The sequence below is a fragment of the Curcuma longa genome, chromosome 7 (genome assembly GCF_044706935.1).
Source record: "Curcuma longa cultivar G26 ecotype Majalengka, Jawa Barat chromosome 7, ITB_CL_G26_1.1, whole genome shotgun sequence".
Taxonomy (NCBI): Eukaryota; Viridiplantae; Streptophyta; class Magnoliopsida; order Zingiberales; family Zingiberaceae; genus Curcuma; species Curcuma longa.
In genome coordinates, this window is record NC_133867.1 from 7688041 (window position 1) to 7707114 (window position 19074).

Below are 19074 nucleotides of genomic sequence, written 5' to 3' on the forward strand. Positions count from 1 at the left end.
CGTTCTATCAGTTGAATGTTTTCATTCTTTACCTTGCCAGCTACTTAAAACTCCTTTAATTTAGTCATGGACACTATGGAAAAGCTAAATATTGCAATACAAAGAATGACATTAGGAAAAGGGATACAAGATGAGCATAATCACAGGCATTATGTGAAGTTCAGGTTTGTTGATTTCATACCTATACGGAAGAACCCAAATTATGGTTGTGTCTGGGGTTGATATTTCTGGACCATTGCAGTAAAAGCTCTAGGATTGGTGAGGCAGCAGAACAGAGGAAAGGCATGATATGATAAAGAAATGCATGAGAGAGAACTTTTCGTGAGAATCTGCTTCAAAAATTTAAAGCTTCTATGGTATTTTCTGTTGAGCTCTCAAAAGAGTGATGACAGAGTTGAACTATCACTGCTCAGCTTGGATTTGGTTCAGTCTATTAAACCAAATGGAATGAAGTATCATGTGGAAAATATCATACTTGACTGGTTTTGCATGCCACGAGAAATGCTTCTGCAATTTCTTCACATTCATCTGCATAGTTACATATTGCGCCTGTGGAATTCGTAATATTATATCTTTCAAATTTGGTATATCCTTCTCTGCTACAACAACTGAGAAAGCACTCCAGTCAAGCACTTCTTCAAAAGGAAGCACAAAGTTGTCTGCTATAATTACTGGAACACATTCATAGAAGATTGCTTCCACAATCCTTGGGCTATTCACTTCGTAACCCATAGGACAGATGCAGTATCTACTTGATTTCATGTGGTCAGCATATGACATCTTCCTTGCAACTCGTTCTGGAAGTGATCCATATATTTTCATGTCATCGTCCCTCCCACTCCAATACTGCAGAAGGATTGGTCTGACACGACCATGCATTTGTCCGGCAAAGAATGCAAGAATAGTTCTCTGAGAAGCAGGCTTTCCTCCTATATTCCACAAAGGCCTTCTAGCATTTCTAATACTTGTTTCGGGAAGAGAGACATCTTTTCCGCGGATAAAAACACCCTCAGAGACATCTGCATTGCATAAAGCTTTGATGGTGTTCATGCGCAATTCATGATGCCACTTTGTTGTGTAAGGCCCCTAAGGTTTAAGTAATCATCAGGAAGAAAGAAAATTGATGAACAACTAACAAGATTATAAGTGCAATGGAAAATTCTATACTGATCTTCTTGTAATTTTAAGAGGCATCTATTACATGGTATGTATATGACCCAACATAAACTCTAAACCTAAACCACCCAAGATGAGATTAAACCCACTACACATAACTAATGATTCTAACACTCCTCTGTAAACTAGAGTATAAATACTATCAATGTCTGTGCGGATACTTAACCTATAAAGACCTTGGGGGAAAAAAAAGAAAATGTAAAACTTATTTGGATGTGATGATGCAAATAGGAAGTAGGCATTTACTCCTTTGACCAACGATCAATGCACTGATAGAGAAAGAATGAGGCGAGATCTCAGGAACCAGCCCTTTGAGTGAGCTTCTCCTTACAATAATTTGATAAAACGCGACTGATGAAAGGGAAGAAAGAAAACATTCAACAAGGTTCGAGTGGTGGTTGAGCAAATGAGGTGAGATCTCAGGAAACAGTTTCTTGAGTAGGCTTCTTCTTGCAAATGGTGATGAGGGCACATGACAGACTGATGAAAGAAGTGAAGGAAAGCACTTGAAAAAAATAACATAAAGTCCAGGGAAGTTGAGAGGGCAGCGGTTGACATGTGCATAAGCTCTATGTGAGAAAGTTGCGATCAAGAAGGAGAAGTAGCTTGAATTTGCAGCAGCTCCGCTCGAGATGAAGTTTGCCATTTGGTGAACTGCTGGGAGATGATGACCAATAATTGTTGCAGTGTTGGATGAATGGATTATTATGAAGGAGAATGCAAACAAGAAAAGGTTTTTACAAATATCAACAACGGTCAGTAAAGCAGAAACAATGAAGACAGTGCATAAAAGCAAATGCAATAGATTTGCACAAGGATCAAAGGGAAATCTGAAGGAAACTGACCTTGGTGGATGTAAAAGAAATCTTTTGGAGATTATACAAAGAAGAAATTCGTTTGCATGGTTTGCTTGAAGAAGGAGAAATCTGCTCCAGCCAATGAAGTAACGTACCAGAGGTAATGGCAGATTATAGAACTTGCTGCAGATTGTAGGATTCGAGGAAGAAATCAGGATTCACTGCCTGTGTCCTACAAGGGACAGATGTTATGGACCATAATGGGGCAGTAGGACACAGACCACGAAATGAAGATTTGACTCCAAGCAGATGCATGCAGGTGAAGCGAAACACAAGAACATGGCAATTCTTAAAGAATAGCAAGAGGGAATCATGAGAGTAAAAGGGTTCGTGTGATTACTATCTAGATCCATTGTTTGCAACCGAAGGGGAGTAGTTCACCACCATCAACACAAACTTCAAGTATGTCTTTGGCTGGGTGGACTGTAGGATGAGAAGATCGAGGTGAGCTTGTTGGAGTATCCTCATCATGCAAAAGAGGCGGCAGTAGTGCCTTACATGGAGGAGTACTTGTGTAATAAAGTAGCCAGAGAGAAGCTGCACAAGAGGCAGATGAACATTCATGTCCTGCAACAAGGCAGCAGCAGGGTGTGACAAAATCAGAGAAGTTCATGAACTCTTGCATTGCGAGGCAACAACTTGGCTTCATAAGGCCCAAGCAGAGACATATGCAACCAAATGAGCTTGAGGCAAGAAACTGTGCTGGAGGACGGCTCGATGGCGAGTTAGGCCATGGTGGAGCTACTGGACAAGGGAAGGAGGAGAAGAAGTTGAGCAACAGACAACAATACAGGGCCATGGCGTAGAAAGATCTATATAGCCAACCCCACCTAGTGTGGTATAAGACTCGATTGTTGTTGTTGTAAGGTGGAAGATCAATGGATGAGAGAGGAGGCTGCCATTAAGGGAATTATTTTTTCAAATACCTAGAAAGAGGAGCTTTCATACCATGTTAAGTGAATGGGAAGCATTGTATCGATCTTATTGTGTGATGAAGAAATAGCATGTAATTGGACTCCTAGACTTGGAACACCCAATATCGAACTAAACCAACTACACAAACTTACCGATGACTCTAAACTATGAAGAAAGAATAAGAAGAGTAAAAAAAATACAATAAATGGGGGAAATGATATTTCATACATATAAACTCCTCTAAAGCCTCAGTATTAGTTGTGCACAGTGGTTGCATGTTGACCTATGCTTCTAAATAACCTTGAATTATCAGAAAGGCTGCTGAATATCACAAAACTTCTTACATGAAAAATGATTATGCCAACCATCCACCTTGTTATCCATGCAAAAAGGTGAATCCATGCAAAAAGGTGAAAATGATTTCTTTGGAGTAAGATGCTAACAAGCAATCTGATGCTGCATTTCAAAATACAAGAAAAACAGGCTGAAGAATTCAAGCTTCCAAAGTCTCTAGTGTTTCAGGTTGGCATCTAAATGTCCAATACAATGGCTTCAAATTCTAAACGAGTCATTCATACTACAAAAAAAGGAATTTCGAAAGTGTTAAACCATTATAGGGCTTCCTGCCACAGTATCATAGGAAGAGGCAGACCAATAATAGCAGAAGCAACAATAATCTGGAACGACAGAGAACATGACTACTAGATCAAAAGAACAAAATATTCCCTCTCCTCATCTACTATCTCTAGATTTTCTTGACACTTCATCAGATGATGAGGGCATATTTTCTAGATAACGGCATCTTTGAAAGCAAGTTAAACCCTCAAACAAGAAGACAATCACTTTTATTAAACCTAGTAAAGGCTAGCATTCAAGTATACTAAGCTAATAATCAACTTCTTTTTCATTGTCAATTGTTACAATTTTAAATCTACATGAATAATATATGACTTGCAGGACTCATAAATGAATAACATGAAAGAGAATAATAAGAAATAACAAAAAAATGGTTGGAATAAATCAAGTGATACCTAGTTGACATCACAAAGTCAATGTTTCGGGTAAAATTAATAAACATACTATAACGAACAGTATTACATGGACATACCCAGTCGTGGCAAGCGACTAGAAAATGATCTGCTCCTCTTGTTCGATTCCAAAAAGGATACTTGACAGAAATCATGTTAATGTAATCCCTCAAGAAAATCATTAAAGGCTGAGAATTGTGTGAGTTAGGCACATAAAGCGCCTGCTGTAACCTATGGGCACTGTATGGTAGATAGAACAAATGGGCTTTCTTTGGATCTTTCACGACAAAATTCTTGTTACCCTCCATTAATTTCATGAACCACCCTTCAGAAGCATAAATGCCTTTAAGATCAGGTCTGTGGAAAATAGGTTTTGATCCATCCTGATAGATGTAAACCTTCAGTATACTTTCCATCAGTGTATAACTCCTGGAGATATCTAATGAATAAGAATATAAGCATCGATGAAAGGCTGCTTAATGAAAATAATAATCATCAAATCCAAACAATCTAAGATGGTAATACTATTATTATTCTCTACTAATTCCAAAGAATAATAAATCAGACTAGTATGAGAACAATTGCCATCTAATTTCTCAAAAGTCGGGTTCTTATAGTGATTATCACCAAGATATACTACATTTGAACACAAAGATGGACAGTGAAATTAAAGTTAGGAGGGAAGAAAATTGCATTTTGACTTCATAGAAACTGACACTGTGGGCGATAATTGTTAAATTTGATTGGTTGGCCATTTATCCCAATAGCTCGAGGTGTTGGAAAAAGTAACCAATACATATTTATGTTCTTGACACTCTCCTCTTCACGTGTGGCTAGGAACACTAACTCGAACAGGATGCCAGTGCAAATCCCTAATGGGTAAATTTAATTGATTGACCATTTATCCTTGAATCTCCAGTTGTTAGAAAAAAGGCAAACCACTGGATTCATATCTTAATAATGATAAGTGAGCACAGTTAGTTACCTGAAATTACTATTTTCTTTTCCCTAAACCCCTGACACTCTAACCCAACTTTTAGAACAAGTTTTGAATTTTCATGTCTTCCCCTTTCCATCTGATGGAGTTGATTATCAAGACAACCTACAATAGTTCATTATGGAGACAAATCTTATTCCCTAACAGTAAAACATAAATTGGTGAAACATGCAAATCTAAGTATTGCAGGACTGGAATGATGTTCTTGTAGTTGAGTAGTTTCCTCTTCTTTGTGGTCAAATGATCCATGTATCAACAATCAAAGGATGTAGACATTTGGCACACAAAGCCAATAAGCAGAGTGATAGACAAACAAGGTTCTTCAAAACATCACCTCTTAAAGACTGAAACATTCAGGAAGAGAGGAGGAAATAGATCAGGATCATCATAGATAACAGGCGCACGACTAATTTCTCCCTTGGCATAGATAAGTTGTTGATCGGTGAATGTCAATGGCATAGGCATCCTTAGCCCATTCTGAAGCGACAAAGGAGGCTCCCTTAGCTCAGGTGTACCAGATTTCGAGCTCTCAAGTTGAGAAGGTTGAGGCTCTACAGAAAGAGACAGAAGATTTGCATCTGTAGAATTCATGACCTTCAGAGCAAAAATCGGCAATTAGCAAGAATACGTTCACTAATCTACTAAGTTTCTCCGTTCAAGAAGTAAATTTTCCCCAATAAGGAAATATTACAGGTGAATATCTACCTCTGTCCACAAAGCTGTCTCCTTTGAGCCAGGACCGCTGTCAATGTCATCCACCTCCGCATCATCAAAGTCATCGTTAAGCGATGGCAAAGGCGCAAGAACTTGAGGGAGAACAGGCGTAACAGCGGAAGCACTAAAATTAAGCCTCGAAGCCAAGCCAGGAAGTGACGTAGGTGAGAAGTTCGCGGAAGAGAGTGACTCAGCGATGCGAGTGGAGGGGGTGCTGTAGGGGTCGGAGAGCCAAAGGGGGGCGCCCAAAGGGCGCGAAGACAAGGCGAGAAACACCGCGGCGGCCGCCGACGCGACGAGCGCGGTGAGCAGGAGCCTGCGCCGCCAGCGCAGACTTCCCGTCAGTGGTCCGCCGCCAAACCCGACGCGCCGCAACGCCGCCCTCACCGGATGAGCGACCGCCTTCATCGGAGCTATGGCGGCGGATTCGACTCGAACGAGATCGGCGGGGGGAGGGGAGGTGAGGGATCGGGCGAGCACGCAGCATCGCTGGCGTCTTGTCTCGTGCGACGCATTTAACCCTTGCAATGTGGTGATTGACCCGTATTTTCCTACTGGAAATATTAGAACTTCAAGGATATATTTGCTAATATGGCACTCAACACTCTTCTTGAATTTTTAGTTGCCTAAGATTTTTTTAATATAAATTTTTATTATCACGTTGATAGTAAAAGCCAATCTTTCGTTGTCGATCATAAATTGCTGTTGCTCTACAAGAACTTTCCAACCTTTTAGTGCAGAAATGATCGGCTGAGCGACTCCTTCGTGCGCATCCGTGAGCGTCGCTCTGATCCACCGCCGCTGTCGCTGTTGGCCCAGGCGCGATCGATGCGTCGCTCGTCGGCCGACGTCGCCGGCCCGGGCGCGTTGCCGCCTTTACCGCGCCATTTAGTCGCCGGCCCAGGCGCGTCGACCAACGTCGGATTTTGAATTTTTCGATCGGATTGTGGCCGAAATCCGGTGTAATTTGGCCAGAACTCGATCGGCAGTGGCGCGTGCCCGATTCCGATCAAATCTGGCCACGATTTGATCGGAATCCGACTGGGATTTAGCTGGAAACGCGGCCGGCAGTGGCTCGTGCAGTTTCCAGCCAAATTGCATCGAATTCCGATCACAATCCAGTCGGAATCCGACGTCGGCCGATGCGCCGACGAGCAGCACATCGATCACACCCAGCCCAGCGGCCGACAGCGGCCGAACAGAGCGGCGAAGGCGGCAGCAACGGATCGGAGATGAAACACTATACATTCTCACATTTGGATGATGATCACGTGATCGACGATGGATTAGGCAGCACTCATGGGCACGTACGAAGGAGTCACCCAGCAGATCATTTCTGCCTTTTAGTGATGCAAAGGGAGTTTACATGTCAATAAACAAAGGGTAACATTGAACAAGAAATGGAACTTTTAAGTTTCTTTCACACGCGAAATTCTGCTTTCGCATTGCTTTCGAGCTTCGCTTGAGCTTGGAGCTTGCCATTGCCACTGCCTGGCTTTGTTTCAAAACGCTTTGTTTTCGCGTCATGAACTCTGAAGTGATCAGTGCAAGTGCCAGTCTGGGGCGGATGCTCCTCGTGCCATACTTTGTGCTCGCTGAAACGACTAGCACAGAGGCGCCCGAAGACGCATGCAGCAATGGCAAGCATCGCAATGATGCCTAGCACTAGCAGTGCTGGCCCAAAGGATCCACCGGAGTGGGAATAAGGCAGCTCTGCCGGCGCCGGGAGAGAAGACATGGTATGGAAAAGAAAGAAGCGAACAAGTGCTGCTCTGAATGAGAGAGCCAGAGGCCTGGTTTATATTAATTGTAAAAGGAAGGATGGAAGGAAATCTCTTTGACAAAGTAAAAGGATCAAGGGTGTGGTCACTCCTACATCCCCTAAATTTGAGGGCTTTGAATGCTTGGAAATGAGAGAAAGTCCAGGTTTGTAGCCTTTAAGAGTTGGATGGGCTGGATGTCACATGGTATGGAGCTTGAGCATCAAGTTTACAAACCTGTATCTTTTACTTCATGAAAGTAACTTACCAAGTGGTAAAGCAGGTTATGAAGCAGTAGGTTAATGAAACTTTTTCCTTTTATTTCATTTTAATGCATCAGTAGACAATTTTCTCAGGTTCTTTAACTAAAAAAATAAAATGGTAAACAATTTCTTCAAATTTTATAAGTGACATACCAAAGGACTGATCAAAAGGAGAGGAGAGGAGAGTCAATTTCTGCAACCCTCAAAGCATCAACTGTCATTCTGAAAACTCAACACTAACAAATTTCTGAAGCCTGAGGTCATTTGAAATTTGTTAGAATTGGTACTGAAATAGAAGCTCCATGGATGTTTAAGCTGATGGGGATTGCTTCCCTTCAATAGCTTCTTTAAGTTTCCTTCCAAGTGCATAGGCTAATGGAGGTGGCACAGCATTTCCAATTTGCTTGTGCCTGTTTTGGATGTTACCAGAAAACTGATAACTGTCTGGGAAACCCTGCAGGCATGAAAAGAACTCTTCAAGATACCAACTACAACATGCTGATATAAAGATTGCAATACTTGAGTTACTACGAAAATGAGAACTTACTTGAGATCTTGCACATTCACGGACAGTGAGAATTCTATCTTGATCCGGGTGGAAGCACATCCCTACCTTGCCCATTGGTTGGGGATCTGTGATGGAAGTCGGAAAGTTGCCTTCCCAGTCCAACCTACCATACAGCCCCTTCCATTGATTGTGCCTCTTTGCTGTGTTCGGAAGGCACCACGGTATCAAATCCACCATTTGTCCAGTGGACAGTTTAACCTAATATACACAATAGCATATTAGGAAATAAGTAGCACATAGTAGCAGATTAAATAATCAACAACCACCCAACAAAATTACCTTTTCATCTGGTAGATCACGCCAATCAGCACCTGGCCTTTTTGGTATGCCTTTGCATCTTATCAAATTGAGTTCATTCATTTCCTTTGATATATGGTCATTTAAAGCCAACATGCCACCTCTGATATTCTTTTGAAACCATGATATGGGCTCACTCCCGTACTAAAAATAGAAAAAGATAGTAAAATCTTGTTAATATGGAAAAGCAAGATGTGAGAATAGATGAATGATGCATAGGAACAATATTAGAAGCTGAATTGTTGTACATCAATTGTCAGTTTGGCAGCTCCATTTGCAACTGGTGGAAGATCCCCAATTGTATCCCTGACAGTAATAGAACGAAAAGGAGCTCCTCCAGCTGTGCTTCGGGTGGCAGTATAATACCCATTCCCAGGCATAGAAATTTTCAGCTCTGGGGATGCAAACACATGCATAGGTTCTGGCCATTCTGGAAGAGTCTCTTCTGGTGAAGCAGCCCAAATGAACGCCCTCTTTCTTGATTGGGAGACACCATAGGCTCCTGCTTCCAGGATACCAAACCTTACCTAAACCAGCAAGAATAAAATGAACACAAGTAGACCATAGTTTTGAGAATAAAAGTATAAAAAATAAGAACCAGTTCAAGATCAAGAACCATGAAAGATTAAGAATTCACTACTTGAGGCTAGGACCACCTTCACTGCTGCTAAGAAACCAAAAAGATACATACCTGATAACCCATAGCTAAAAGTGAAGCAAGAGTCAGTCTGAATGTCTGTCCTTTGTTGAAAGACACAAAATTCCTAACATTCTCTAGAAGAAAAAACTTGGGCCTGAAATATTCTGCAAATGATAAGAAGGCCAAAATCATTTCACACTGAACTTTACTCCACGTGCTCTGATTAAACCGGTTCATCCCAGAAAATCCCTGGAGGCAAAAAAAATAAATAAACTTTAAAAAATGACACCAAATTCATAGTGAACTAGTTCTCCTGGCTGATGTGGAGGACCTCAATTGGTCAAACCTACTTTACTGATGAAACAACAAATTAAACCTGACATGGAGGCCCTCCATTGATGAAATCTACTTCGCCCGGCTTTGGTAGATTTTTAAGCTTCTCCTCATCAAGTGAAGCAGCCAAGTCAGCAGCCTCGGATGTTGATATACAATCATCTGCATCTCCATATTTCTCCATAATAGCCCTGCAAAAATGTCTTAGAATATATGTGAACCTGTGACAAAATTTGAATCTTTAACTAAATCCAGTAGCTTGCCTGAGAATAACATTGCAATTGTCTACAAACATCAAGGCTTCAGGATGATTATAACGAAATGCTTCGCCAGCTGGTTCTTCATATTCAATGGCCCATTTTGTATATGAAACACCTGCAAATTTAAATGTTATCAAATTTGCTGTTCTAGATACCTTTCCAACTGCAACATTGACTGATTAAAAGAGTTAACCAGAGAGCTGAAGTCCTGCAGACAAGCCACCACAGCCAGCAAAAATATCAAGAGTTGCCAAATGATTTTTACGAGACACATCAGTCAATTTGTCAGAAAATTCATCTCCACACTTCTCCTTGCCCTTTTTCTTTCGATAAGCAGTTTGGTCTTCCTTTATTTTCAAAGACGATAACTTTATCTTGGCAGGTAACTAAAGTCACATTCATTTTAAGTCAGGAAAGTGCACAGGAAGAAGTATGAATGAAAATAATTTAGGTGAAACAAAAAGAATGTACCTGTTTGAGAGTTCCTTTAACAGGATCATAACAATATTCACAGAAGAATATGTCATCAAGCACAGGTAGATCAAAACTTAAAACATCAATCTTCTTCCGAACTTCACATTTTCCTTCAATCTGGTCAACAGGCACAGAGACCACATTTTCACTATAGTACACCTGAGATTCAAATTTGCAGCCAATAAAATTAGAAACTGAATATTTCTTCTTGAAAGAATAGCAATTAAATTTGGCTGCTCAGAAGAATGTAGAAATTGGATAATATGACTGCATCCAAAAAAAGACATTGAACTGATCGTAAGGCAGTGTAGGATCTCCCCAGGATCAATTTTTATCCCCTAACAAGATGAGTAAATGGAATATGTAAAGCCATGAAGATATAGAGTGATCACCATATTGCTTGGGTAGGCTATCTGTTTGAACAAAAAGAGCCCTGAATTTGGAGCTGGGACAATAATAACCAGTAATTTGTATCATGCTATAAACACATGGTCCAAGTTTTACATAAACAGATACTCATGGATAAAATTGCATTATGATAAATGCATCTTTAATTTAAAGATAGTTGTGCATTTTCATTAAACATTTTCAAGACAAGCATGATCAAAGATAGTGTACCTCTCTAATGTCAGAACTGTAGGCTTTTTCTGATGAAATGTCTTCTGGTCTATAAAATCTTCTTACTTTCACCTGTGCTGATTTTGATGTATGTTGCTTGGACACTTGAATTTCAAGAATTTGGCACACTACATAGGCCTTTAGTCCTACATTTCTGCCAGATTTAAAAGTCCCAAGACCCTCCTGTTCTTCTGTGTCAAAGAACTGAGGTCTGACATAAAGAAAATCTTGAACATTGTATTCAATCCTCTTATAGACAAAGCTAGAATTCGAACTCAATTTGAAATCATCTTTCTGCAAGGCCTTTTCTTTGCAAGAGTTACAAACACCATTTCCAAGGCCCATACTGTGATGAGGAAGAACAAAAAAACCACCCCTCTCAGGGCTATATAAGACTTTGCAATAAAACTCCATAGGCAGTCCTTTCCGTCTATTCTCCTCTGCTTTTGCTCTATCATTCTTATCAGCATTGGCATAATCCTTTCTGTATTGGTGTCCCCAGGGCCGTAAACGGATATCAACTACTATGGATTCTTTAATATTTCGTAGTTCAACTTCCATACAATCATTTGAAAGGAACAGTTCTCTCTCATCAGCTGCATTTCCAAGGATAGTCTGGGAACCTTTGAGCAACACCCTTCCATGAGCCATTTTGACACCATTATGTTTCTCAAACATGTACTCCACAAACAATAAAGATGGCTCATCATTTACATCAGCTTCCATAGCTACTGCTCCACCAATTTCTATAACATGTCCACGACCAATCGCACAACGATAAAGAGTTTCCCCAGAATCCATTTTGCCAATAGGTTTTCCCTCCCATTGTATTTCCTTATGAAGCTTAGAAGAAGAGTGTGAGGTTGAATGAGGTTTTGTAGGTTGTTGATCCAACACCAATGCATTCTCCTCTTCTACTTCATCATCTTCATTGTCCTCCAACTCTCCTTCAATTTCTACAGGCTCATGCGCATCCCCATTAGTAGAGTCCTCAGGGAAAAAATTCAAGTAGTAATCTCCCCAAACTTTATTGATGAATCTTGTTGTTGTAGCACGCATTACTTTTCTGCTGGACAAAGTAGGTCCCATTGCTGCACAAGGATTCAAGTTTTCTTCCTTCTTTAACAGAGCTTTTTTCTTCATTATGAGTTTTGTATGGCTTCTTTGCTCCATATTGTCAGAAAGTCCAGTTATGAAAGCACACTTCCTAATTGTTTCATCAGGATACTCAGCAAACTGCTGAAGAATAATTTGTCCGTGTACCACAATGTACCTCTCAACCAAAGACAAGTTGGATGATATATACGCAGGATGAGTTTTGCTAAATTCTGACACTTTCTTAATTACATCAGCAAAGGAAAGTTTTGAAACCCTGCTTTGTTCTTTTAACAAAGTGATTATAGAAATAGCAAGTTTGGCTGTTTTCAGAACTGGTTGATGCCAAGGATCATATTGTTTCGCAGGTTTCCCTAACCTGTACCTGTAATCATAAAGCAAAATCAGTTCCAGGAGCACTGTTGCTAAGAAACAACACAGCATGTCAATATCTCCATTTCCCAAAAGCATTTTATCTTTTGCATCATAAGAATGCTAACCAATAAAATATTGAACTGTAGAGATTTTTAGTACCTTTCATTATTCTTCTATTAGTCTATCTTATATATAGAGGAAATTTCCATATAAGGATCAAGATTTAGCTAACCAAACCAAGAGCATACTGTAATAGAAAGAAATTTAACAAACAGTAATTGCTAATGACGCTAATTTAGAAGTACCAGGCAACATCTGTTCGGATAGAGATGAAAATCATTGAAGCGCCAAATTCAATCATCCACTCCTTAATAGCACTAAGATAGATTGGAACCCCTTCAATATCTGCATGGTTAGAATTGCTTGAAGAAGAAAGACCTAGGTCATTATCCAATTCAAATCCACTACCATCATCCTCTCTCATTTGGCCAGATCCAAAAATAGTCACATCAATTTCTGCACATGACTTCATTGGCAGAAGCTCCAGAGAGATCAGCCTTGAGTCAGAATTATAGAGAGCCCAATTGTCAAGAATCCTTCTAGGAAGATCAGAATATGACATATTGTTCTCACTCTCAAAAAATAAATATTCATCCATTTCGTGGTTGGAAGGCCGGTAATAGGCAGGCAATGGATAGTCATTAGCAATCTCTGTCTCATTGATTTTTATGTAGATGTTCTTTTTAGTGTTTGTAGCCGCTCTACAACTTTTTTGCTGCCTCATAGCCTTCCAATTTTCCTCTTCCTGCAAAAGTCTTGCCAATTTCTCATCTTCATCTTCGGTAGAACCTAAAACTTCTCCTTCCTTAATCCTCAAGTTCTGATTTGATACCCTTGATGCAAAGTTGTTTGATTCTGACCTACTTCTACATTCATCTCTTAAAGCAATAAGAGTTGGCATCGTTGCCCAATTTACACCATTGTTGGTAGAAGACTCATCAAGGCCTATTAGCTGGTTGTAAATGAACTCTCCAAGAGAGATCACAAAATCTCTACAATTTAATCCAGCAGGAAAATTCTTGGTTCCACTCATAGAACGGATTACTGCAGCAAGTAACTCCTCAAGGTTCAAAGTTGAGTTCCCACTAACAGTTTTAGCTAACTTTTGGAAAACATGAACGCATATGCATGCCTTCTCATAAAAAAAGTCATAAAACTTCTTGTAACTGCTTGCAGGTTTCGCACACTCATAGTCTGCAATTTCTGTTGAGACCCAAATAACTGGTGAGCCTTCATCATAACCTGAAATTGACCAACACTCTATCCGGCCAAATCCTTCACATTTTATTCCCCTGTCTCTATCTTTTCCCAGATCGTCATCCAAAGGCAAAATGAGTGCAGTGATGAAACAATCATCTATTTCTGACATTTCAAATGGCTGTGCATTTCCATCAGCATCATGAATGATGAAATCAACAAGCTTTCTACATGGGGGAAGATCTTCTGCACCAAGTCTAGTCAGTTCAACAGCCACTTCCTCATTCTCCTCCACTTGTATTTTCTTTGTTTCGAGAACTGAGGATTTGTCAGATATTCTGATATTTCTCTCTTTAAAGTTTGAGCATGCTGCAGCTCGCCTCGGCCTCTTGCAAGCATTTACTTCATTATCATTTTCAAGATTGCTACTATGTTTTCCACACTCCACTGCAGTAGCAGATTCAGCATTATCAGGTACTTTCCTTTTTGATGACCTTCGTTTCCCATTCCTTGTCATTCCTAAAAAGAAAACATAGTTATGGAAAGAGAAAACATATCAATTTTAACAACCAGCTCATAAATATCAGCCATGAGTACCCTTTTTATGAGAGTAAATTTTGAAACTACATTTGCCCAAGATGTGATGCAAAAAATAAATAAATAAAAATAAAAAATAAAAAAAACTTGCATTATTGTGCCAGTGAGGATTAGAAGTTAATCCTTGAGTATAAGCTAGATTAGCAGCCCCAAACATACAAGCAGTTTCTAAAATACATGTGATGATTGGGAGAAAAATAACACACTATGGTCACATGAAGCGAATGGGCCGGAGAACTTGCTAAAGAGACAGTACCAAGCTTCAAACTTTGTATACTAAAAAGTAGAACAAAAAAAAAAAATGGAAGAGCCATTTAGAATTAAGGATAACGTTGCTGAAATTAAGATAGGTGAGGATATAATTGTCATGCTAAAGTTCGATTTGTTAAATGGGCATATTGGATAAATACTAATTTGCACATAGAGGACAATCTAAGGAACAAAACAAAGAAGGTAATAAGATTTTTATTTTTCTTCTACATTTAAAGATTGTGATTGTTGATACCCAATACTCAAATAAAAATAATAGCATCTGATTCCTTTTGAAGAGTAATCTTTTTATTAATAAATTTAATTTTGCTAGATATTAATCATAAAATTGCAAAACAGAAAATTTTCCTTCTAGTTCTAATCAAGATCTGAAATCTCATTGAAGGTAAGGTTTCATTCCTCAACCAAAACAATTTCTAGACTGTGTTGGGCTGAAATGTTGTGCCAAAGACACAAAGGAGGAAGAGAAGAAGACAAAGAAGCTTCAAAGGAGGAAAAGGCAAGAATCACACCTAACCTCATCACAAAAGTCCCATCGAAAAAGCTTCATCATGAAACAACAAAGCCCTAGACCTCACATTTGTGGAGCTTCATCACAAAATTGCAAACCCCTAAACATCACATTTGCAAAATCTAAACCTTGGCAATTGCTCACAAATGCTCTCTATAGTCACCAACAAAAGGTCTATTGCAGATGCCTAGCCCTATCTCTCTATGGGGAGAGTATCGAAGATGTTTTGTGTATCATAAGCAGGCAAAACAATAATTTTCACCAATGTTGATCAACACCAAAAAAAAAAAAAACAAATTTTGATTCTGTTAGAATTAAATGGTAGCATATTAAAAGATAATACTTTAATTTCTAAAAAGAGTATTAAAGAAAATATTTGAAATAAAGAGTAATAATATCAATGTAGTATTAACTTTGATAAAGAAGAATCTGGTGTACGAAACTCCCGCCAATGCGAAATTCCAAGGAAGGGTTGGACCACAGCATGTTAATTTTGATAACAAACAAAAAAAGAAAGGAAAAAAAAAGGTAAATTAATATTTTGAAGTCCCAAAGTAGGAAAAAAACATATAGTTGGTGATGATGACATACATTGAAGAAAAAAATAATATGAGGAAGATATACTTTAAAGGTTAATAAAATAAAGAAATGAGGTTTAATAAGAATAAAGTAGTTATGATAATTTCTATAACAAGACAAATAATAATGTCACAAAATTACAATTATGGAAAGATAATAAAATTTAAAGAAAGAAAATATCAAATTTTATGAATTTGATTTATAAAGTGGAATCGAGAAGAAACATAATAATTATTCCTAGGAAATGAAACTGATATAGAATAAAATATGAATATATATTGCTTAGTTCCGATAGATGGATCCTTTCCTTTTTTATATTTGGATTATAGAAATATAATGTAGTAGAAGAGGAATTGATGATAAAATGTTCTTTAATTAATAGAAAATGACTTTAAGTATGTAGAGATTGGGGAAAAATAGATTTTTTTTTATACTAGCACTTACCCTCCTCAAATAATAAGGATTCTCATGATGTTTTCTTCATGGATGATATTTGTCCATGTCTCAGGAAATAATTTTGTAAACTAAAATTTCAATATGGTAACATGTAAGTCTTAAGCTGGGTAACTTTTAACAAATGCTAGCTTAGTTGCATGCTACATATATGGCTAGATCTGACATTATTTGTTAGCATCATTATATGCTTAGGAAGATTGATATCTATTTTTAAGCCCCTAAGAGGGCCACCTAATTAACTCCCTATTGGGATCCCATGAAAACAAAATTTTAGTTTTCCCTAAACATAATGCTTGCAAAAACACAGGTCTTAGACAGCCATGCCTAAAATGGTAAAATTATTATTTTTCATGAGACTTCAGTAGGATTTTTTTTAAAAGGGCTCTGATTCATTTTCTTTAAAAATAAAAATAAAAGGCGTTTGCCGTTGAGACAAATAAAGTCATATAAATCACAAACTCCTAAAAATAATTAGTTAGAGACTAGATATAACATTAATAAAAGTAATTCACTAGTTGTTATGATATAGACACTATAAAGCATTAGAGACTCAATTTAGTTTTATATTTGAGGAAACCTTCAACTTTAGCAAATAGAATAATAAGTTGACTTCCGATGCTTGAACTCTTAAACCACTCATTGTGCATCCATGTTGGATATCAACACTTAAACACCAAGCCTCTGAGCAAATATTCAATATCTATATTGAGATGTGTAATAATTTTTACTAATGTTCAAATTTTCAATTTTTTACTAGAACAATATTATTTCGATATCGTGCCAATATTTTGATACACGACACTAATGACACATTGGAGGTTGAAGTGGGAAGAAGAGGAAGAAGATGTTTGTGCTAAATGGTATCAAATTTGATAATTTACCAAAATGATACATTTCGACCATTTCACTTAGCATGATATGAGATTTCAAACTATGATTTTTACAATAACCTTATAAGACTCTTGGATCCACACTAGTGTTGGATGCTCATATCCAAGTAATATAATGTAACTAGGATGTTTAATTGATTTCATGTTGCTTGAATTAGCACCACACTTCATTGGATTTGTATGCCAATATTTGCAAATCATGGTATAAGTTTGAAGGCTTATGAAAAATAGCATGGCCTTCATTTAATTTCCAATTTTAAAGGCCTCAATTTAGAAATATGATCAATATTTATTGTGCATAAAAATCATAAGAGATTGATTATATTCCATGATGCAGTCAGTCCAAATAGGGAGAAGGTAAAAGAGGACACTTATCCAAGAGCATATCCCAAGAACTCCAGATCTAAAAGTCAAAGCTCAGTTGGAGCAAATTTGATAGAATGAATATACATCCTGTTTGCAATATTACCAGAGAAGAATTGTATAGATTTGCTTGTGTTATGTTGAAACTCACCAAACATAAGAAAACCAAATATTGCTCCAAATTGTTCTCTTTTCTAATTTACTCACAGTGGAAAATGTGAAAATTAAACACAATAAATTAGGGAGTGTTGGCATAAAATGCTCAAGCACAAAAAGTTTTTTACACTATCCACACCAAGCGATGTTTACTTAATCAATCAAAGATCTATCAACTGGTAGTTTAAAAGATATAACATCTAGGAAGCTTAATTCTATTGTGAAATTATCTAAATGCATGGATGCTGAAGAAATTTAACTGTGTTACTCGTGCACATACTCCAGATGATCAAGCTTTTGTAAATGTTTGTAAGCCCCCACTAACTGTGTTACTCGTGCACATACTCCAGATGCTGAAGAAATTTAACTGTGTTACTGTGTAACATGATACTTCAGCCTTCTTCCCTTTCAAGTGTTATTTGTTGGGTATGTTCAAGACAATTTCCAATGAGATTGACAGGGCAGGTGGATATGAGAAAAGATGATATACTTGTGTTTGAGACAGTTGCCAATGAGATTGACAAACATGTGTTTAATTCTCGGACATGAAAAATCATGTTCTATTTCAAGCACCCAGTGCTGAAGAATAATTGTGTAATTTTGCATAATATAGGGGAACAGTGAACAAAATGTACTTTACCCATTTAACAAATGGGGAAAAAATCACGAAATCAATGTGTTGAAAACAAAATTTTGCAACATAATGACAAAACATCATTTATCTGCTTCACGCATGACAACTGGAGAATAAAGACCATCTGCAACCTATAACTTTCAATTTATAGTTGATTACATAAATTCACGACAAAAGAAAAATCTCGTAACAGCGATGCTGCCGAACCAAACCTGTAGAATTCGAACCTCCTGGATTTCTCGCCATACTAAGTTGTTGACTTGCTACGAATCTGGAATCCTACAAGAAAAAAAAACATTAGTTCACAAGACAACACCCAATAGAAAGCAGAACCCGATCAAAACCCATGCAGACGACGCACTGCCAATTTAACCGACTACTTAGAACAAGATCTATTTCGCCCTTTCCAAAAGCAAACCACGTTTTACATAGTTGCGATCATCTTGAATAAGCGGGGGAAACAACTTGAGCTCGGATCTGCTATAAACTTACTGACCCGTAGACGACCGAGCACAAGGATGGAGCGGTACAGAAAGCTCGCTTCCGATCACCTTCCGAGGAGCACAACCTCAGAGCAGACTCAAGCGCTTCCCCGGAGGGGACCTGGGACGGCCGTCGAGCAAGTCTCAACTTGGCCGCCGGGAGGAACGGAACCTGACGGCTGGGGAAGGCGTAGAGGCAGCGCGCAATGACAAGGGGCGTGGCCGAGAGGGCATTTTGAGCGGGGAAATTAGGCGCCCTTTCGTGCAGCTCGGAATTTGATCGCGCGCGAATATTAGGGCGCCATTTTTTGGGGGGCGCCTCAATTCAATGCATCCATTGAAAACCGCCATTTTCGTGCTCGCTCCTTGCCATTAGTGGGTGGGAAAGGACCAGATCCCGCAGAAATTTTGAGTAGGGTTTTATGGGATTTTTGCTATTCTCATTAAACGACCCACGCGCCACAATCTGCGGGAAACCCAATTTCGGCAAATTGCAAGGAGCCTGTGAA

The 19074-nt window shown here is 38.6% G+C and overlaps 3 protein-coding genes across 3 annotated transcripts; 1 reads left to right on the plus strand and 2 right to left on the minus strand.

Annotated features, from left to right (window-relative positions):
- Positions 1-447: 447 nt before the first annotated feature.
- Positions 448-688, plus strand: LOC141831580 (uncharacterized). The gene is given in 2 exon segments (XM_074718969.1): positions 448-540; positions 542-688. Coding segments are annotated over 2 exon segments (240 nt in total).
- Positions 689-4206: 3518 nt separating this feature from the next.
- LOC141831579 (uncharacterized) lies at positions 4207-6095 on the minus strand. The gene is made up of 3 exons (XM_074718968.1): positions 5679-6095; positions 5308-5567; positions 4207-4415 (listed from the first exon to the last, which is right to left on the minus strand). The coding sequence occupies exons 1-3, from the start codon at positions 6093-6095 to the stop codon at positions 4328-4330; spliced, it is 765 nt and encodes a 254-aa protein (XP_074575069.1). The 3' UTR covers positions 4207-4327.
- A 1714-nt stretch (positions 6096-7809) lies between these two features.
- Positions 7810-18748, minus strand: LOC141831707 (DNA (cytosine-5)-methyltransferase 1B-like). Its single transcript, XM_074719114.1, has 13 exons — positions 18580-18748; positions 18296-18354; positions 12676-14146; positions 10901-12380; positions 10280-10441; positions 10002-10194; positions 9812-9923; positions 9592-9739; positions 9267-9464; positions 8824-9102; positions 8558-8719; positions 8258-8476; positions 7810-8164 (listed from the first exon to the last, which is right to left on the minus strand). Exons 2-13 carry the CDS (start codon positions 18327-18329, stop codon positions 8021-8023), a joined length of 4602 nt encoding a protein of 1533 aa, XP_074575215.1. The 5' UTR covers positions 18330-18354; positions 18580-18748; the 3' UTR covers positions 7810-8020.
- Positions 18749-19074: the final 326 nt, after the last annotated feature.